Source organism: Dendrobates tinctorius, unplaced genomic scaffold (genome assembly GCF_039654945.1).
Source record: "Dendrobates tinctorius isolate UK_male_01 unplaced genomic scaffold, ASM3965494v1 ptg000011l, whole genome shotgun sequence".
In the NCBI taxonomy this organism is placed as follows: domain Eukaryota; kingdom Metazoa; phylum Chordata; class Amphibia; order Anura; family Dendrobatidae; genus Dendrobates; species Dendrobates tinctorius.
The window spans coordinates 32,349,125-32,372,235 of record NW_027361679.1 but is presented as its reverse complement, the minus strand read 5'-3'; the positions used below and the strand labels follow the sequence as shown (position 1 = coordinate 32,372,235).

General features: G+C 42.4%; 1 protein-coding gene across 1 annotated transcript in view; it reads left to right on the top strand.

Moving 5' to 3' along the window:
* Positions 1-23,111, top strand: part of PARM1 (prostate androgen-regulated mucin-like protein 1) — a 103,569-nt gene that overhangs the window by 55,667 nt on the left and 24,791 nt on the right. The window contains exon 2 of the mRNA XM_073590642.1: positions 11,915-12,748. Coding sequence (XP_073446743.1) covers positions 11,915-12,748 — 834 coding nt within the window. The remainder of the gene's footprint in view (positions 1-11,914; positions 12,749-23,111) is intronic.

The following is a 23,111-nucleotide window of genomic DNA, read 5'->3' as shown; positions in this document are numbered from 1 at the left end:
TGTATGATGATCGTTGGTAACAGGGGGACGTGTTTGATGAGGGGAGGGGTTGGGCACTGGGGAGAGGTCAGAGCAGTAGCTGACTTTTTTTTTTTTATTAGCTCAGAACCTGTCCTCAGTGCTGCTGGTGGTCTCCTGATGGATAAGTGCAGCCAGCTGTCCCCTGAAAGTATAGACTGCCTAACTTTCATCAAGATGAACAAGTCATGCTATTGCTGCTGATGTTGCAAACAATTTTTTGAAATGTGGAGACTCCGAGTTGGGTCTCTGTCTGGTGGGTTGCCTGTAGTCGAAGGGGTCTCAGTGCCCCATTATACTACTTCTACTCTGGGAAAATTGATGCCACTTTACTGGGGTGGGACAATAATTTTTTGACATGTTTAGACTCCAAGTTTTGACTCCTTCATGTGTGTTACTGTACCTGTTGCCATTATCAAATTTCTACTTTGCGTGAATTGATCAGTCAACTACCTGTGTTACTATCCTTTAAGTTTTTCTAACATTAGTGCTCTACCAAGCTGATATTTGTGCCACCTGGGTATGGCTGGGAAAAAAAACACTTTGAGCTGTTGCATGAGGTATCAGGGTTTCCAGCACAGCAGACCTACACTGGTCCCTCACCCACCTCGTCTTAATTTAAACTTAAAAGGAACCTATCACCAGGTTTGGCCTATATGAAGTAAGGTCACCACCTTTCAGAGCTGATATGCAGGATTCTATAATGCTGCATTTCTGCCCCCAACCTGACCTGGAAGAGAAGAAAAATAACTTTTATTATACTCACCTGCACAGCCGTGATTATCTGCCCTGCCCTTTTAGTATTGAAGAACTGAAATAAATTATCTTTTTGATGATATTCTAATTTTGTGAGAAGCACCTGTAGTCATTTAATCAATCTAAACTAGATTTGGTTGTCATTCATTTAAAATCTGTGGATTCCTTTACTTTAATACAGTCCTGATACATAGCACCTAAATTGTATTTCCAAATACTATAGAATTTGAGATTAAAGGTTATTGGCATGCATCATACAGCATGGAGCCATAGATTTGATACGTAGTCATTCAATTATCTTGCTTTTGCTTTCTTGTGTTTTATGAGCGGAAATTGCACTGAAGATTTTTTTTATGGATAAGCTGTGTTATAACTATGTATTTTTTTAATTGTAAGACAAATTTTATCTTCACACTGAGATGTGTATCTTTAAACATATGTCTTAAAAATATGAATTAAAAAGAGATTGGTCATTTTTACTCCCTGAGACTAAATGTAACTTTTAATACAATCCTTCAAGATAATATGTACTTCGAGTGTAAGCAGAACGGAGACCGTGAAACAGATAGCAGAGGTACTGTAGGCTTCAGGCAGACAGTAGATCAAGAAACAGATTGCAGAGGTACTGGAGGCTGCAGGCAGACAGTAGACCAAGAAACAGATTGCAGAGGTACTGGAGGCTGCAGGCAGACAGGAGACCAAGAAGCAGATTGCAGAGGTACTGTAGGCTTCAGGCAGACAGTAGACCAAGAAACAGATTGCAGAGGTACTGAAGGCTGCAGGCAGACAGGAGACCAAGAAGCAAATTGCAGAGGTACTGTAGGCTTCAGGCAGACAGTAGACCAAGAAACAGATTGCAGAGGTACTGGAGGCTGCAGGCAGACAGTAGACCAAGAAACAGATTGCAGAGGTACTGGAGGCTGCAGGCAGACAGTAGACCAAGAAACAGATTGCAGAGGTACTGGAGGCTGCAGGCAGACAGTAGACCAAGAAACAGATTGCAGAGGTACTGGAGGCTGCAGGCAGACAGTAGACCAAGAAACAGATTGCAGATGTACAGGAGGGTGCAGGCAGACAGGAGACCAAGAAGCAGATTGCAGAGGTACTTGAGGCTGCAGGCTGACAGGGGACCAAGAAGCAGATTGCAGAGGTACTTGAGGCTGCAGGCTGACAGGAGATCAAGAAGCAGATTGCAGAGGTACTGGAGGCTGCAGGCTGACAGGAGACCAAGAAGCAGATTGCAGAGGTACTGGAGGCTGCAGGCAGACAAGAGACCAAGAAGCTGATTGCAGAGGTGCTGGAGGCTTCAGGCAGACAGGAGACCGGGAAGCATGTAGCAGAGGTTCTGGAGGCTGCAGACGGACAGGACTCAGGAACACTGTCAGTCTTGATACCAAAACAAAGGTTTGTGTCTTGGTAGTCCTTATATAGGCCCATGCAAACATTCACATGGAAGAATGCAATGCCACCTACAAATCTAGACATGGAGCACAACAGAGTTCAGCGGACTGGGGATGAAGGGAAGGTGGCCTGGACCTGTAGTACCGTCCAGTCTTACAGTATGGCTGTGTGGGCTGTCCAGCTGGTGTAATGCACTCCCTGTTTTTCTCAGTTGGAAAGAATCACACCCTATTAAAGCGCCCAGCTTACTGCAGGGAGCTGCCAGATATAGTTTGTTATTCCGCTGGTTTGCTGCTACGTCACAGCTAATGTTTCATGTACGTGTATTAGTTTCCTGTTCTCACCTCAACATATTTACTAACTACTCTTTTGATTATATACTATTACTGCTCCATTGGTTCTGAACCAGCAACCAGACCACTCTTGCCAGACTGTTCCACTGGACAGCAACCTATCTCATGGCCCCAGTTCAGGAGCCCCTATGTAAGTCCAAATCCCCGTACAGGGGTTAAAGACTGAGGCCAGAAAAACCCCTGGGATCTGGTACATGGAGAGGCTAGTGTTAGTAATAGCCATTTTTTAGAGCTGCCTGAAAACCATTGACAGCCTCATTACAGTATGTATAGAAAACGGCTGTCAGTAAGTGATGAAGGGAACAATAGGAGGCAGAGATATGGCATTGTTGTCTTCTTTTCACCTCTGTCTGTGAAATCTGCAGTGGAAGAGAAGATAAAAACAATGGTAAAATTATTTTTAGCCATTAAAACCTAACTAATATGTATGCAGAAGTGATACTTAGAACAAATATTTACAAGGTGTCCTGAAGAAATAAAAAGTCCTTTGTCTTTAAAGTGAAAATTGACTTTGTTTTTAAGGGGTTAAAATAGTAAAAAAAAATACAGAAAAATAGTTTGATCATATGATAATTTCGATGGAAGGTTGGGATAGTGTGTATGTAGTAGTAGAGACCCTTATTCCAGCAATGTATCACTTACTGAGCTGCTTGCTGCAGTTTTGATAAAATCACTGTTTATCGGCTGCAAATCTTGCAGTTTTCTGAATGCTGAGCTCTGTAAAAATGTGCTAACTAACACCAATGATTGACAACTTTCTATATACACTGTGCATAGGCAGAAAGCTACCAATCAGTGGTGGGGACGAATTTATACAGATCTCCTGAATATGAAGGACTACCTGGCAGCAGGTTTACCAGTCTTTTAGTGATAATCTTCTGCTAAAACTGTGATTTTAGCAACACTACAGCAAGCAACCCAGTAAGTGATACATTGCTGGAATCTGGGTCTCTGTCTTTACGTCATTGCTGCTCTCAGATTAGGTGGCAAAAACCTGGTGACAGATTCCATTTTGTTCTTTAATCAGTGTTTCAAGGAAAAAGGAAGCTGATTTCTTTGTCAAGATATATTAGAAAATTTCTTATAATCTTGTGTATAATCTCATCTTATGCAAAGTTTGTTGAAAGTACAGTTCTGTTTTTCTATTGCTGAATCAGGTAGCTCAGGATGAACCCAGCACGGTGGCTCAGTGGTCCTGGGTTTGAATCCCACCAAGGACAACATCTGCAAGGAGTTTGTATGTTCTCCCCGTGTTTGCGTGGGTTTCCTCCGGGTACTCCGGTTTCCTCCCACACTCCAAAGACATACTGATAGGGAATTTAGATTGTGAGCCCCCATCGGGGACAGTGATGAAAATGTGTGCAAAACTGTAAAGCGCTGCGGAATATGTTAGCGCTATATAAAAATAAAGATTATTATTATTATTTAATATACACTCACTGGCCACTTTATTAGGTACACCTGTCCAACTGTGTGTTAAGACTTAATTTCTAATCAGCCAATCACATGGCGGCAACTCAGTGCATTTAGGCATGTAGACATGGTCAAGACAATCTCCTGCAGTTCAAACCGAGCATCAGTATGGGGAAGAAAGGTGATTTGAGTGCCTTTGAACGTGGCATGATTGTTGGTGCCAGAAGGGCTGGTCTGAGAATTTCAGAAACTGCTGATCTACTGGGATTTTCACGCACAACCATCTCTAGGGTTTACAGAGAATGGTCCGAAAAAGAAAAAAAATCCAGTGAGCGGCAGTTCTGTGGCCGGAAATGCCTTGTTGATGCCAGAGGTCAGAGGAGAATGGGCAGACTGGTTCGAGCTGATAGAAAGGCAACAGTGACTCAAATTGCCACACGTTACAACCAAGGTAGGCAGAAGAGCATCTCTGAACGCACAGTGCGTCGAACTTTGAGGCAGATGGGCTACAGCAGCAGAAGACCACACTGGGTACCACTCCTCTCAGCTAAGAACAGGAAACTGAGGCTACAATTTGCACAAGCTCATCGAAATTGGACAGTAGAAGATTGGAAAAACGTTGCCTGGTCTGATGAGTCTCGATTTCTGCTGCGACATTCGGATGGTAGGGTCAGAATTTGGCGTAAACAACATGAAAGCATGGATCCATCCTGCCTTGTATCAACGGTTCAGGCTGGTGGTGGTGGTGTCTTGGTGTGGGGAATTTTTTCTTGGCACTCTTTGGGCCCCTTGGTACTAATTGAGCATCGTTGCAACGCCACAGCCTACCTGAGTATTGTTGCTGACCATGTCCATCCCTTTATGACCACAATGTACCCAACATCTGATGGCTACTTTCAGCAGGATAATGCGCCATGTCATAAAGCTCGAATCATCTCAGATTGGTTTCTTGAACATGACAATGAGTTCACTGTACTCAAATGGCCTCCTCAGTCACCAGATCTCAATCCAATAGAGCATCTTTGGGATGTGGTGGAACGGGAGATTCGCATCAGGGATGTGCAGCCGACAAATCTGCGCCAACTGTGTGATGCCATCATGTCAATATGGTCCAAAATCTCTGAGGAATGCTTCCAGCACCTTGTTGAATCTCTGCCACGAAGAATTGAGGCAGTTCTGAAGGCAAAAGGGGGTCCAACCCCTTACTAGCATGGTGTACCTAATAAAGTGGCCAGTGAGTGTACATTACTCCTTGGTAGGTACTTTTAATTCTTGAAAAAACAAAATAAATGAATTAGGCATGCAGTTACACTAGCGATAAACTGTACACTGAAGGAAGTGATGAACGGCATGTAACAGCCGTGGAGGGAATCTCTCCAGTGACTCTGGGAACAAGGACACTTAGCGAGACATTGCCACATTCCTGTAATAGTGCCGTATGGAGGACTCATAGCTTCTACTGACACAAGTGGGAGTCACAGGAAACAGTTTCTTCTACCTACAAGTATTGCTTCACTCTATGGCTCCTTCAGTATGTGCAACCAAATACAGGAGATTCATCTACAATCTCACCACATTATATTAGTAAGGATGATTGTCTTGTATCCGGCCCCAAAAACAGTGGAGAAGGCTAAAAAATACTATCTATCATCTATCTATCTATCCCATATCTATCTATCTATCTATCTATCTATCATCTATCCCATATCTAGCTATCTATCATCTATCTATCTATGAAAAAACTGAAGGCAGCACTCCTTTTCAAAGAGTAAAAAATGTGGTTTTATTTCAGACCCACATGGTTGGCGACGTTTCGGCTCATGCAGAGCCATTATCAAGGCTTAATAAAGGCTCTGCATGAGCCGAAACGTCGCCAACCATGTGGGTCTGAAATAAAACCACATTTTTTACTCTTTGAAAAGGAGTGCTGCCTTCAGTTTTTTCATATGTGAATTTTGGCTTTTGGGATAATGGCTTGGGAGGCCTGTGCACCTGAAGATTTTGGATTGTGCTGTTCCATTTTCTCTTTTTCTATCTATCTATCTATCTATCTATCTATCTATCTATCTAATTAGACAAAAAAGAAGAAACAGCACAGTACTTAGCTTCGGGTGCACGGCCCCCAGGCAAATAGTCCAGTATCAGCCACAATGTCCAATATTCATTCCAAGTAAAGGCAGCACTCCATGGTTAGTTTTCAAGTGATATTGAATTTATTAGACCCAGATATCAGGGCAGCGTTTCGGCTCAAATGAGCCAATGCAAAAGTTTGGGCACCCTGCATAGTTAATACCTAGTAATACCCCCTTTTGCAAATTATACAGCTAGTAAACTCTTTTTGTAGCCAGCCAAGAGTCTTTCAACTGTTTTAGAGATTTTCATCCATTCTTCCCTGTAAAAGTTCTTCCAGGTCTGTGAGATTCAAGGTTCATCTTGCATGCACTGCTATTTAGAGGATTAACCACAGATTTTCAATGACGTTGCGATTATGGGACTGTGAGGGCCATTGTAAAACCTTCATCTGGCTCCTTTTGAGATAGTCTATTATTTTTTTTTGTTGGATTTTGTTGTGTGTTTAGGATCATTATCCATTTGTAGTAGCCATCCTCTTTTCAACTTCAGCTTTTTTACAGATGGTGTTATGTTTGCATCAAGAATTTGTTGAAATTTCATTGAATCCATTACTTCCTCTACCCATGAAATGTTCTCCGAGCCATTGGCTGCAACACAACCCCAAAGCATTATTGATCCACCATCATGCTTGATGGTTGGTGAGAAGTTCTTTTCCTGATATTCTGTGCCCTTTTTTCTCCACACAAATCTTTCATCATTGTGGTCAAAGAGTTCTATTTTAATCTTGGAGTTCCACAAGACTTGTGTGATGACACAGCAATTAATCTTAATTATCCAGATGTAAATTCAGTAATCCAGGTTGCAAAGACTGTTATCTATATGTTAACTTTTGAATGTATTTGTTTGTTCTTCAGTTGGTCAAGAACCATGCATTGTTTTCAAATGAGTCTTAAGCCCCCGTTACACTAAACGATGTCCCAGCGATCCCACCAACGGTCTGACATGATGGGATCGCTGGGACATCGTTAGGCTGATCGCTGGTGAGCTGTCGCATAGACAGCCCCAGCGATCAGCACCAGCGACGCTGGTTTCTAATGTAAACATCAGGTATCCAGGAGCCGCGCGACTCCTGGATACCCACTATTTACCTTGGAAACCGGCGTACACGCTGGTTTCCAAATTAAACATCGGGTATCTAGGAGCCGCGCGACTCCTGGATACCCGACGTTTACATTAGCAACCAGCGTCCAGCGTCGCTGATTGCTGGTCTCTCGCTGCCACACGCAGCGATGCGCGCTGGGCAGCGGGAGACCAGCAATGAAAAAACGGCCAAGGCCGCTCGAGCACCATCAGCGATAACTGGCAGGGGGGCCGGTCGCTGATCCCCTGTCACACACTGATCTCGCTGGCGAGATCGCTGATGTGTCACAAAATCAGCGATCTTGCTAGCGAGATCGCTTAGTGTGATGGGGCCTTTAAATGCTGATTTTTTATATTTCTTAATAGCTGATGTTTGCATCTTATATCATCTCCTACAGATTATTGTCTGCTATATTTGTAAGACATTGATACAGGGTCATTGAACAATGGATGTTTGCTTAAAGGGAAACTGTCACCCCTTTTTATTTGGGCTATCAGGTAAAAAAAAATCATTCAATTTAGTGTCACCTATCCATTACCCAAGTACTTTTGATACCCCTGACTCCCCACGTAAGATCCATAAATACTGTTTTTATTCCTCCCGTGCTGTATGTAAATATGCTTGGTCCGGTCCAATGGGCGTGGCTTATTGTCCGTCCCCCCCTCCTGGCTTGCTCTACACATTCCTTTCGGGGAATTTCTGCATTCGCGTAGGGATTTGGCGTGTGTGCATTCAAATGGCCTCTTGCGCGTGCGCAGTATGCTTTGCTCAACTGTGGGCAAAGCATGAAATCATTATTGCGCATGCGCCGACATACGCACTTGTTTTCTATGCTTTCTATGTACCGGAAGTATACAGTATACTTCCGAGCCATAGAAAGCAATCGCGTTTGCTGGTGCATGCGCAATACTGATTTAATTTTTTGCCCAAAGTCATGACCCAGGCTAATTAAGGTTTCAAACCTTTGTCAAAGTTACTTGAGCACACAAATCTCTGCTTATCAAACATGCCTCTCCTGGGCATTTTATATGGGCAGGTAGGAAGCAGCACTAATTAAAAACACTCTTGGGCTGATGGGAGGAGTGCAGAGTCAGGAAAGGAGGCAGTCACCACCTCCAATAGTAAACTACAGAAACCAAAAACCTGACCAGTACCTCCACATAATGTGAAGAGGTGCAAGCAAGTTGAACCGAAACATCGCCTCACCACATGAGCTGAATAAAGTCCACACTTTCTTTGATAAATATTGGAGTGCTGATGGCTTTTTCCATTTTTATATACTTTTGCAAAAAAATCGGATGTTTTGCTGGAGAGGCCTTGTACCTGCTATGCAATTCATGTTGTGCTGTTCAATTTTTTCTTCTAAATATCTACAATACTATCTCAGTATCTAACAATATCTATGTAGCCATATCTATCTGTCTATCATCTATCTACTATATACTTGTCTCATTCTGTCTGTCTGCCTGCTTGTCTGTAATGGAAATCCCACCTCGCTGATTGGTCGCGGCAGTTAGGCCGCGACCAATCAGCGACAGTTGCTTAGTCATCGTGGCAACACGGCCGCATCGCTTATTGTACAGGCACATTACAGCCGTTAAAGGCACCACTGCTACGTTGCTCATTACATAGGCACAGTCCTGTACATATTCGGGAGTACAATACATTAGGTAATTAGGTAACAGTAGAACAGTGACTGCAGCTCTGGGTGTAACTTGCGTACAATATATTAGGTGACAGCAGAAAAGTGAATGCAGCTCTGGGTGTAACTGGAGTGCAATACATTAGGTAAGATCTAAACAGTGACTGAAGCTCTGGCTGTAACTGGAGGACAATACATTAGGTAAAAGCAGAACAGTGACTGCAGCTCTGGGAGTTACTGAAGTACAATACATTAGATAACAGCAGAACAGTGACTGCAGATCTGGGTGTAACTGGAGTACACTACATTAGGTAACAGCAGAACGGTGACTGCAGCTCTGTGTAAATGGAGTAAACTGCATTAGGTAACAGCAGAACAGTGACTGCAGATCTGAGTGTAACTGGAGTACACTACATTAGGTAACAGTGGAACAGTGGCTGCAGATCTGGGTGTAACTGGAGTACAATACATTAGGTAACAGCAGAAAGGTGACTGCAGCTCTGGGTGTAACTGGACTACAATACATTAGGTAAAAGCAGAACAGTGACTGCAGCTCTGGGAGTAACTGGAGTACACTACATTAGGTAACAGTGGAACAGTGGCTGCAGATCTGGGTGTAACTGGAGTACAATACATTAGGTAACAGCAGAAAGGTGACTGCAGCTCTGGGTGTAACTGGACTACAATACATTAGGTAAAAGCAGAACAGTGACTGCAGCTCTGGGAGTAACTGGAGTACAATACATTAGATAACAGCAGAACAGTGACTGCAGATCTGGGTGTAACTGGAGTACACTACATTAGGTAACAGCAGAACAGTGACTGCAGCTCTGGGTGTATCAGGAGTACATTAGGTAACAGCAGAACAGTGACTGCAGATCTGGGTGTAACTGGAGTACAATACATTAGGTAACAGCAGAACAGTGATTGCAGATCTGGGTGTAACTGGACTACAATACATTAGGTAAAAGCAGAACAGTGACTGCAGCTCTGGGATTAACTGGAGTACAATACATTAGATAACAGCAGAACAGTGACAGCAGCTCTGGGTGTAACTGGACTACAATACATTAGGTAAAAGCAGAACAGTGACTGCAGCTCTGGGATTAGCGAGTACAATACATTAGATAACAGAAGAACAGTGACAGCAGCTCTGGGTGTAACTGGAGTACAATACATTAGGTAACAGAAGAACAGTGGCTGCAGCTCTGGGTGTAACTTGAGTATAATACATTTGGTAAGATCTGAACAGTGACTGCAGCTCTGGCTGTAACAGGAGTATAATACATTAGGTAATAGCAGAACGGTGACTTCAGCTCTGGGTGTAACTGGACTACAATACATTAGGTAAAAGCAGAACAGTGACTGCAGCTCTGGGATAAACTGGAGTACAATATATTAGATAACAGCAGAACAGTGACAGCAGCTCTGGGTGTAAAGGCCCCTTTACATTTAGCGATGCACCAGCGATCCCGACCACAATACAACCCGGCCAGGATCGCTGGTGCATCGCTAAGTGGTCGCTAGTGAGCTGCCACACAGGCAGATCTCACAGCGATACAGCGGTCGTTACTTACCTTTCAGACGCGGCGGTCCTCCCGTCCGCGTCCACGCGTCGCTCGTTGGCGCCAGCAGCAAGCCCAGCAGGAAGCGCCCGACTAGAAATGGAGCTATGCGATCTCGCGCGATCAGTGACAGACAGCGGGGGAGCCGGTTGGAGGTAAGTATCACACATAGCGATATCGCTAGCAATATCGCTATAACGTCACCAAATCGGTGATGCTTTAGCGATATTGCTAGCGATATCGCTATGTGTAAAACCCCCTTAACTGGAGTACAATACATTAGGTAACAGCAGAACAGTGACTGCAGCTCTGGCTGTAACTGGAGCACAATACATTAGGTAACAGCAGAACAGTGACAGCAGCTCCGGGTGTAACAGGCGTATAATACACTAGATGGTGGCCCGATTCTATCACATCGGGTATTCTAGAGTCTCTGTTAAAATAAAAAATAGTTATATACTCACCTTCCGACGACCCCCGGACTCTGTCCCTCCTCTCACCTCGCTCCCAGCATCTTCCGGTCCCAGTAATGCTTAGCGAGAAGGGCCGGAGATGACGTCACTCTCGCGAGAGCGCGACGTCATCAGTGGTGTTTCGTGCTAAGCATTACTGGGACTGGAAGATGCCGGGAGCATGGTGAGAGGAGATAAAGAGTCCAGGGGCCGTCGGGAGGTGAGTATATCACTATTTTTTATTTTAACAGAGACTCTAGAATACCCGATGTGATAGAATCGGGACACCATCTAGTCTATTATAAATATCTATCATCTATCATCTATCCCATATCTATCTATCTCATATCTATGTATTATCTATCTACCTATCATCTATCTATTGTCTATTTATTATCTATATAGCTATCCCATATCTATCATCTATCTTTCTATCTATTTACCTGTCTGTGTCTTTATCATCCTACACTTTTTTTTTTACACGTTTTAGATTTTGTGACTCTTTATGCTGCCACTTTTGCATTTATATAGACAAAATACAATACTTAAAACATGCTTTAACATGCTTTTATTTTTGTGGAAAATGATCCCAAAAATCTTCAATAATGCCCAAAACCCAAAGGCTGTGTTATTTATTATTTTGCCTTCCCCATTTGATTACTAATGACTTGTCTGTGAATCATCAGTGTAGAATAATAATGCCACTGCAGCACATATGAATTACTGTAGTAGGTTCCATGCATTATGATAGCAGTATCTGTACACAATACTAGTAATATCTGTGAATCACAGCTGTGATATCTGTGAAGATGAGATTAGTGGGTTGGGTTTGATAGGACAGGACCGGTGGGCCTTCCGCAGCACAACATTTACCGGTGTAGACTACAGCTCAAATCTACTTCTGCTCATAGATTTCCCGTCTTGGCATACGCAGAGGCAGACATACCAAAGAGCACTTCTTAATAATGTCTACTTCAATGGGTATCAGCCCATTGTAGGAAAGGCTAGTCTTAGTGATTGTCACCCTATCTGTGTATTAATAAATGTGGAGCTTATCATATGTGATTTTGCTTTATTCTAATGGTTTGTCCTTTTTCCAGGTCTACATATTAGAGCTGAACCAGAAAAAGTCAGCACACAATCAGCAACAGACACATCTTTAGTATCTAAACATGCAACAACAGAACCACCTGAAAATCCTTCTGGAACAGCGTCAACAAAGGTTCCTACAGGAGAAACAAATGCTAAAACAGGCGCTGAACTCCCAGAAGTTATTCCTGTATCAAAAAATGACACCGATAGTGAGACTGTTACCAAAGAGGTGTCTCCTACTATAAAAACAAACTCTTCATCAGACTCCGTTCCAACCACAATAACATCATCGAATACAAACGAGGTATCATTGAAGCCAAACCAAACAGTATCAGCCAATTTAACAGAATCAACCAGTACAACAGTACCAACCAGTACAACAGTACCAACCAATACAACAGCACCAAACGATGCAACAGTACCAACCAATACATCAGTACCAATCAATGCAACAGTACCAATTAGTACAACGATTTCAATAATTACAACCAGTGCACCTACTACACCCTCCACCCCAAGTTCATCCAAAAGTGAAAGTGGGCCAACAGAATCCAGCACAGAAACAATAACTAATGGGACAGACATAGATACAGGAACAACGAATCAAACGGGAATTACAGAACCTACTAAAAATAGTACCGCTATTGTTACCTCTCCTTCTAAGCCAGGGTCTCCACAAAACACAACGCATTCTGAGATAGAGTCTTCTCCACATACTATTCCAACTGTTGCCCCTGAATTACCACCTTTAAGCAAAACTCCGGCCTCACCTCCTAAGGATACATCAACCGTGGATGCTACAACTGGACATGACGTTGAGCTTCATAGAGCACTAAGTCCTGGTAAGAGTTTTGTCTTCAGACTTATGGGGAATTGGAAGGCGTTTTCTCCTGTTTTATAGGAAAGCCGGTTACCACACTATAGGGCCAAAGCTGCTCCCACATAGGTTGTCATGTTATCATTTCTCATTCCCATTCACCATGAATTTTGTCATTATTGAAATATACCTCCACCTATTAGGAAGTGTCTGATACATCTGGGAGAAAAGCTTAAAAGTGGAGATTAGAAGCTGCAGAACCTTTTTAGTATTTTAACCCTTCACGATGCAGCCAATTTCCATTTTTTGTTTTTTCCTCACCTTCCCAGAGTCATAACTCTTTTATTTTTCTATGGCAAAGCAGAAGGTCTGCTCAACCGTGAAGTTTTTGTGCCTAGAAGAATGACATATGTCCAAATAACAGAAACATATCTTTGGCACTGAAGAATAAAATACTCAAGAAATTGCTGAATAAGTGATATTTAATAGATCAAAGTCCGACCAATGAGACAGAGATAAAGAACCAACGTTTCAGTTTGTTGAGGCCTTTATCAAGGTAATCTATAGAATCATAGAATCATAGAATCGTAGAGTTGGAAGGGACCTCCTGGGCCATCTGGCTCAAAGCAGGATTCGCTAAAACATCCCAGTTAGATGTCTGTCCAGCCTCTGTTTGAAGACTTCCATTGAAGGAGAACTCACCACTTCTCGTGGCAGCCTGTTCCACTCATTGATCACTCTAACTGTCAAAAAGTTTTTTCTAATATCTAATCTGTGTCTCCTCCCATTCAGCTTCATCCCATTGCTTCTAGTCTTTCCTTGTGCAAATGAGAATAAAGTTGATCCTTCTACAATGTGACAGCCCTTTAGATATTTGTAGACAGCTATTAAGTCTCCTCTCAGTCTTCTCTTTTGCAAACTAAACATTCCCAAATCCTGCAACCTTTCCTCATAAGACAGGGTTTGCAGACCGGTCACCATTCTGGTCGCTCTTTTCTGAACTTGCTCCAGTTTGTTGATGTCTTTTTTAAAATGTGGTGCCCAAAATTGGACACAATATTCCAGATGAGGTCTGACCAAAGAGGAGTAGAGGGAAATAATTACTTCACGTGATCTAGACTGTATGCTTCTGTTAATACATCCTAGAATTGCATTTGCCTTTTTTGCTGCTGCATCACACTGTTGACTCATATTCAGTCTGTGATCTATTAGTATACCCAAGTCTTTTTCACATGTGCTGTCACTTAGCCCTATTCCTCCCATTCTATATATGCTTTTTTCATTTTTATTGCCCAGATGTAGTACTTTGCATTTCTCCCTGTTAAAAACCATTCTGTTAGTTGCAGCCAACTTCTCCAGTTTATTTAAATCTTTTTGAATCCTCTCTCTCTCTTCTCTAGTATTAGCTATCCCTCCTAGCTTTGTGTCATCAGCAAATTTAATCAGTTTACCCTCAATTCCTTCATCTAAATCGTTGATAAAGATGTTGAACAATACAGGGCCCAGGACAGAGCCCTGTGGTACCCCACTTGAGACATTCTTCCAACTGGATGTGCAGCCATTTACGACCACTCTTTGGGTCCGATCACTAAGCCAGTTATGAATCCACCTAACAGTTGCCTTGTCCATTCCATACTTAGTCATTTTTTCAATAAGGATTGTATGAGAGACTTTGTCAAATGCTTTGCTGAAGTCAAGATATACTATATCTACAGCATTTCCTTGATCCACCCAATCAGTAATACCATCATAGAAGGAAATTAAATTAGTCTGACATGACTTATTAGTTACAAACCCATGCTGACTCTGTTTAATCACTTCATTCTTATCCAGGTATTGACATACATGTTGTTTAATAATTTGTTCAAAGATCTTTCCTGGTATAGAAGTCAGACTCACCGGCCTATAGTTGCCTGGGTCCACCTTCTTCCCCTTTTTGAAGATAGGAACAACATTTGCTCTTCTCCAGTCTTCTGGCACTTCTCCTGTTCTCCAAGAATTTTCAAAGATTATGGAGAGGGGTTCAAAAATTTCTTCTGCTATCTCCTTCAGTACTCTGGGGTGTAATTCATCTGGACCTGGAGACTTGAATACATTTAGGTTAGCTAAGTGTTTCCTCACTATCTTTCTGTTTATAGATATCCTGGATTCTTCTATTCCCTTAATAGGACAGTGAATAACAGTTGATGTTACATTTCCTTTCTGAGAGAAAACAGATGCAAAATAGGAATTTAAAAGTTCAGCCTTCTCAACATCATGTCTTACAATTTCATCATTTTCATCCTGTAAAAATCCTATAGCATCTTTGACTTTTCTTTTACTTTTGACATATCCCCAAAATCCTTTATTATTGCTTTTGACATCTCTTGCAAGCCTCAATTCATTTTCAGCTTTAGATAATCTGATTTGTGCCTTACAGGTTCTGCAGACAGCATTATATTCTTCTTTAGATATGCCTCCTTCTTTCCATTTTATAAACATTTTTTGCTTCCTTTTTAGCATGTGCTTAAGTTCTGTGTTCATCCATCCTGGTTTCCTTAAATGCTTCCTATTCTTCCCTCTTTTCGGAATTGTTAACAACTGTGCTTTGAGAATTTCATTTTTCAAGATTTCCCATCCTTCCTGGACATTTTTGTCTTTAAGGATATCCAGCCATTGGATCCCTCCAATTCTCTTTCTGAATCCCTTAAAATCTGCCTTTCTGAAATCTAACCTTGAAGTCTGAGTCTTCACAGGTCTTCCGCCTCTAGTTATCCAAAATTCTAAAATAGCATGGTCGCTACCTCCTAGGGTCCCAGCCACTTTTACCTCCTCAACCATTTCCTCCCTGTTTATAAGGATTAGATCCAAGGTAGCAGTTCCCCTTGTTTTCTCCTTTACCTTTTGGAAGATAAAGTTGTCAGCAAGAGAGGATAAGAATTTCCTTGACCTGTTAGTTTTGCCTGAGAGAGATTCCCAACAAATGTCTGGATAGTTGAAATCTCCCATGACAACTATGTCATATTTTTTGGAGAACTTGGCCATTTGATGCATAAAGAGTTCATCCATATCTTCAGCTTGCACAGGCGGCCTGTAGTAAATGCCTACAATGGTGTCCTTTCCATTGTTCTGTCCTTGTATTCTTACCCAAACAGTTTCCACAGAACTCCCAGTCTCTGAAGCTTCAATCTCTGTGCAGATATACGCATTTCTAACATACAATGCGACACCCCCTCCTCGTTTATCAAGTCTGTTTCTTGCAAATAAGTTGTATCCTTCTAGTCTTGTATTCCAATCATGTGTATTGTCCCACCAAGTTTCAGTGATTCCAATGACATCATATTTCTTTTCCTGTGTTAGTAGTTCCAATTCTCCTTGTTTGTTGCCCATGCTTTGTGCATTAGTATAGAAACATTTTAGTTTGTGATTGGTTTCTCTTTCTCCAATATTTTTTTTAATTAGATTCTTTCGTCTTTGTTCTTCCTTTCCACTTCTAATAGCAGAGTTCTCAGTAGCATTTGTCAGGTGTATGGCTTTTTCTGGTCTTTTGCTTCCCTTCCCATGTTGTTCTAGTTTAAAGCTCTCCTTACAAGTGTAGCAAGGCGACTTCCAAATACCTGCTTTCCAGTCTTCGTAAGGTGCACCCCATCTCTAGCAAGTAGTCCATCGTATAAGTAGTTCACTCCGTGATCCAGAAATCCAAATCGTTGCTGACGGCACCATCGACGTAGCCAGTTGTTCACCTGCAGAATCTTATTCCACCTCCTTGTTCCATGGCCATCCACTGGGAGGATGGAAGGAGGATGGTGGAGGCTGTGTTAGAGATGTTAAGTGTGAGTGGTGTTAACGGCGCGGCTAAGACCCGGACGCCTAACATCTCTAAGGCCCCTTTCACCCATCAGTTTTTTGCTATCAGTTGCAATCCGTCAAATTTTGAAAAAAAGGGATCCGGCAACTGATGCCGCTGGATCCGTTTTTTTCTCATCGACTTGTATTAGCGACGGATGGCCTCACGTTTCATCAGTCGTTCGCAGGATCCGTCGAAAATTGTTTGTTTGTTGGCGACGGACAAAGTAACGTTTTTTGTCTACGTCAAAAAATCGGACAGCGACGGATCCGTCGCCGTCCGTCGTTTGCTAGAATGGGAGCTTATAGGCGTAGGATCCGTCGTAATCCGTCAAATGACGGAATCTGGCGACAGTTTCCATTTTTTTTTTAACTGAGCATGCTCCAATTTATTATTACCTGTACTCCCTGCCCAACCTGTACTCCCTGCCCACTACCACCATTCTCCTTCACACCCATCATGCCCCAAATACAACCCTCTTCTCCACCCACCACCTCTTCTGTCTCCCAATCCCTCCACTTCACCCCTCAGACCTTACCAAATCCCATCCCTACACCCGTTTTTTTTCCACCCATCCTCTTGGTTTCTCCACCCCTTCACCTTTACTTTCCAATCCATCACAATCCGCTCTCCATACTCCCACTATCGAAGTGGTCCGATCTGCCAGCCCCTCCAGTGCTATCTCCACCCCAAACTATCTTAATTTATAATTCTTTAATAAATAGAAATATTTTTTTTATAAAAAGCTTTATTCTCTTTCATTTATTTAATGATAAGGTACAATACTTTGGGTAAGGTACAATGCTTTAGATAACAAGGTCCAATACTTTGGGTAACGAGGACCAATACTTGGGGTAACAAGGTCCAATACTTGGGGTAACAAGGTACAAAACTTTGGTTAAAATAGAAAAAATTCATGGTTTAAAAAACGGAAGAAACAGATGAAAAAACTGATGCAGCGAATCTGTTTTTTCACAGGATCTGCTAGTCTGATCCGACGAAAAAATGGTTCCGTCGCATCAGTTTATCACAATCTGCAATGGACCGTCGAGCCAATGGATTGTGACTGATGGCAAAAAAACTGATGTGTGAAAGGGGCCTATCACTGCCTCCACCATTCCTATAGGTTGCCTTGATAAAGGCCTCAACAGGCTGAAACGTCGGTTCCTTATCTGTACCCCATTGGTCAGAGTTTGAGTTATTAAATATCATTTATTCATCAATTTCTTGAGCATTTCATACGTCAATGCAAAAGATATCTTTTTTTTTATTTTTCTGGCCACAAAGATATGTGAGGGCTTGCTTTTTGCAGGACGAGTTGTACTTTTGAATTACACCATTCAATTTACCACATAGTTTATAGGAAAATTGGATAAAAAATACAATTGTCATTGTTTTTTGGGAATTGTTTTTATAGTGTACATAGTGTAGTAAAAATTACCTCGCAATAGGTTAACAGTTGTGGATGGATCACTGCTCCACTAGCGGCTGTTAGAAGCAAATCCTGGCTGTGTGTCAGGCACCCATGAGCCCACTTCTTACACCACCATCGACTTAAGCCGTACATGTGTGGTGGATGTCAGTAATGGCACCCGCAATTGTTAAAGGCAGGTCCTGGCAATAACACACAGCCATTACCTGCTGGGTATGTGGTAAGACCCCATGAGCTCACACCATACACCCGCTTCTGACTTGCTCCATGTACTGTAGGAAAGATGCATGTCATGAAGAGGTTAAGTTGACTAAAAAGGTTGTTAGAGGGATTTTTATGCAATTTGCACCAGTTTTGTAAAGATTATATTTGTCGCCTGCCAAATTTAAAAAGTTCTACAGCACTATTTTATTTTTTTTTTTACTATGGGCCTAAAAACTAACAGGCAGTTTTTTGCTATCCGAGGCAACTACCTGCCTGTTCTACCTGATGCCGGCACAGAGCAATCACCGTCCGCTCCTGCCAGCGATTCAGTTGCTCCATGTCAACAGAGCATCTCTTCTTACGCAGCTCTGTCAATCAATGAGGCGTGACTGCCCACATCATCCTGATCCCCGCAGTTAGGCAGCAGGGAACTGATGTCAGCAGAGCAGAACGGATAAGAAGCTGCTGCTCTGTCAAACTGCTCTGTGGTGGCAGAGATCATCTCTGTACACAGCAGGCAGCTAGTTAACAACTACCTGCCTGTTCTAAGTCCCATTGTAAAACAATTCTATAGTCTTGGACAGCCCCTTTAAGCAATAAGAAAAATGGAGGGGTAATTTCTTCCTGTGTGTTAAACTTAGACCAACAAGTGTTGTACCAAAAAAGAAAACGGATGGCACTCACCGGTTAAAATCCTCTTTATTCCAATACTTTAAAACATCGGCACAGGGAGGATGGGAGCAGGAGTGGAAATGACGACAGCCGTTTCGCGCTGCAGTAGCGCTTCTACTGGTCTCACCAAGTGTTGTCATGAGGTCACCGATCCCCAATGCAGCAGGCTGGCTTGGAATGTCAAACATTGATAAGAAGTTAGCTATTAAAACCTGGTGTTGGTGAATTGGTCAGTTTAGACTGACATTTCCTTGTCGACCAGGTTGTTGGAATGTTTCTGATGTAAGTTACACAGTAGTTTTTTGTTCCATAGCTGTATCTCTCTGGCAGAAATACAGTACATACTGCAACTCATAGGAACGTATGGAAACATTGTATACATTGCCAGATATTTCTTGTACAGTAAACATTAGTTCTACGAGCAGAACCAATGGATCGGTCACCAGTTTTCTCAATACTAAAGGAATGCATTATTGTCGAGATCTCTTAGACACGATGAGACTGGTGTAGTTACTTTGAAAATTCATGTCAGAATGGTTGTATATGCCAGATAAGCATTTTTTGAGTCCTGCTGCAGAATGAGAATGCGTATGAGACCAAGTGTATTCAGTTTCTGCCCACCCAGACTAACAGCTGCAGCTTGTTCTGAGCTGTATGAGGTCTTAGCAGCAGCAAGGAGGAGGGACACTGAGGAACTGTCCAAAAGCAGACTAGGCGAGCAGAGCTTGAAGTTATACTTTCAGGGTTTACAAGTGTCTGCAGTGTGTATTGTAAAATCTGGTGACAGATTTGATATGTTTCTTTTCTGTCTCTGGATTAGGACATAAGCCAGTGTCTATAAAGCTGTGATTGTACGCAATGCAGCCTTTCCTTTATTTAGTTAAACAGTCATTGTTCTGCTCCTGAACATCCATATTAGCATTTTTTGAGTCAACCTATAGAGTGAGAAAGCACATGAGCCCAATTGTATTCCATTTCTGCCCACCCACACAGACAGCTGCAGCTTGTGCTGAGCTGTGTGGGGTGTCAGCAGCAGCAGGGAGGAGGGACACTGAGGAACTGTCCAAAAGCAGACTAGAGGAGCGGAACTTGAGCTTAAACTTTGAGGATTTACTAATGTCTGCAGTACGTATTGTAAAATCTGGTGACAGATCTACCATGTTTCCTATCTGTCTCTGGATTAGGACATTAGCCAGTGTCAATAAAGCTGTGATTGCACACTACGCAGCCTTTCCTATATTTAACTGAACAAACAGTCAGGCTTTGCATTGTTCTGCTCCTGAATAGCCCTGCACATTGGATGAGCATTAATCTACTCCGATACGGGCGCTTGTGGAAATATTGATTTGTTTCCACAAGCAGACAACGTGGAAATGTGCCCGTATCATGTTATCCTGGGATGCCATGGAGAAAAATAGATGCTTTTGTTTCAGAAGCCTTAGTATGCAGTAGGAGAAATGCTTCAGGAGATGATGTTCATAGCTATAGATCCAGTGATCACCAGCTGAGATCATCCGCTTCCAGTATCATCAGATCAGAGAAGGCAGGTTACTGATAATGAGGCCACGGGGTCACGTGTAATAACAGCACATAACGGTCTTATGTCTTCTCTCCCACGCTGTGTCCTGCCGATATGACTTATTAATGGGGCACCTTGGGACTAAAGCTGAGGACTACATTTGCTCCACTTACATAGTCACAGCGGAAAGAGAAGAGGGATGCTGTTTAATTACGTCTCATCTATGATTTCCCTACTTACAACAATAAAGCCAAATAATAAAGAAATAATCTAGAGTTCTGCCCCTTAATATCCTCGGAGGCTGACTCGGCAGGACTGGAGTAAACTGTGCTGTCTTCACTACGAGGCTTGCCTGTGCTAATACGACATAACTAAAATGTTCTGTGCGCTTTCAACTTTTTGGATGTGAATGAATAAAGGTTTGTATTCACTAATAGCAAGCAGAAATTATGACAGTGGTCCAGGAGTTGGGTAACATAAACATGATTTTCAGAAAAGTGAATAGCCCCTTTAAGACATGGATGTAGGCGTTTAACCTACTTGGGGGAGATTGATCTACATCAAAGTAAGGGGAAAATGAGGTTGCTGCTCTCATCGGTGCCCGATGTTTCACATACCATAATAATCGGCCCGACATGCTACATTAAATCAATCTTAAAAGTCTGGAGAAAGGCCAATATGGGCATGTGGAGTAAGGGGAAAATAGGAAAGATTAGTATACTGCTTATATGAGAAATGTTTGAGACTAGGAGCAGATTGGAAATGGCTCATAAAGGCTTCTGAAAATGAAAGACCGCAAAAGATTGCAGGCCAATGCTTAGAGGGTTTGGCCACTACTTTTATATCGGTGGCCTATCTTTAGGGTAGGCCATGAATACCTGATCAGTGGAGGTGTGACACCTGTCTCCCGTCTGATTGGCTATCATCAGTGCCGTCAAAAAAGTTCTTGGATGCTGCCAGAACACAACAGCTCCGTCACTTCTTTAGTGGCTGTGGTTGGGTTCTGCAGATCCACCCTGTATGTAAACGAATAGGAGGATGAATCCGTAGCACGTGGTCGTGGCCACTATAGTTTTGACAGAACTGCTGTATTCCAGCTTTATTCAAGAACTTCCGGTTGGCGCTAGTAACAGCTGATTGGCCAAAGTGCCATGTGCCCCCCCAAAGTGATCAGATATTGATGGCCTATCTTAGGGATAGGCCATCAATACAAGTTTGGTCAACCTCTTTAATGTTACTTTTTTACTCAAGTTCAAGAGAATCTGTCAGCAGGTTTTTGATTTGTAATTTAACAGCAGCATGAGGTAGAAATAGAGATTCTGATTCCAGTGATGTACCACTTAGTATACTGGGTGCAGCAGTTGTGATAGAATCACACAGTTTCCTCTGCTGCAGATCTAGCAAAGCTGTGTATGACCCCCGACCACACCCCAGCTTTCTGTGTACATTGTATAGTGACAGAGTTGCTAATCAGTGCTGGGGGGTGTGTTTGGACTAGAATGCACGAGGCAGCTTGTCCTGTAGTGGTAATCTCCTGCTGATAAAACACTGATTGTATTGAAACAGCAGAATACAGCCCAGTAAGTGACACATCCTTGTAATCAGTGACTCTTCCATTACATTATGGTGCTCTCAGATTACATAGCAAAAACCTACTGACAGATTCCCGTTAACCATCAGTATATGTAGCTATGTATGTTCTATTGAAACCTTACTTTACCTTAATGAAAGTTTATCTAGTCCTGAAAACCAAGAACCCCTACACTATATCATAGCATCACAATCTTACCATCTACAGATCTATATCTTCTCATTACCATAGGTGATCACAAGATTTTCCCTAGGCTCAGTGTCAGGGAAAGATACATTACACAAGGTTGGTTTTCCACTTGAGGAGTAGTGAGGTTTCTCATCCTGTGTGAGAAAATCAGTCCTTTCATGAAGTATATGCTTTTTCAGAAAACAAAAAAGAATAATTTACACTTCCTATAAATTAATACTTCTCGTCAACTCTACCTTTTATATTTATACTCTATAGAGATTCACATATACAGTATTAGCCAGTTGCTGTGAACTTGGACAAATATGACGGGTCATATTTAAATAGAGAAGGCAGTATAATCTTTAACTACATCATTAGTTAAGGCTACAAATAAAAAATATTAAGGGAGTTTAAATTCTCACATAATTAAATGAGGCCACTATATTCACATGTAAAGCCCTGAATAGATTCAGCTGGAATCTAAAATCCACTGTAGAGATGAGCGAATCGACAAGCAAGATCCCGATCCAGTGGCCACATACAGTGACGAGCAAAGGGGTAGCAATGTTTGCACTTTCAGGCTCCATATCTCACCATCCACTTCTGCTTCAACCGTGAGACTCCCATCATGTTATAGACAATCATCTTGGATATCTCATACACAAATATGACTTGCAACTATTTACCATATGATTAGTTATACATTAGTCTTGTCATGTCGCTGCATTGTTACCAGGGCCTTGGAGTCGGTAAGCCAAACCTCCGACTCCAGACTCCTCAGTTTCCATGACTCCGACTCCATGACTCCTACTCCGACTCCCTCATACCATGGCTGTGGAGTCGGTAAGCCAAACCTCTTACTCTGACTCCTCAATTTCCATGACACCGACTCCGACTCCACGACTCTTACTCCGACTCCCTCATACCATGGCTGTGGAGTCGGTAAGCCAAACCTCTTACTCTGACTCCTCAA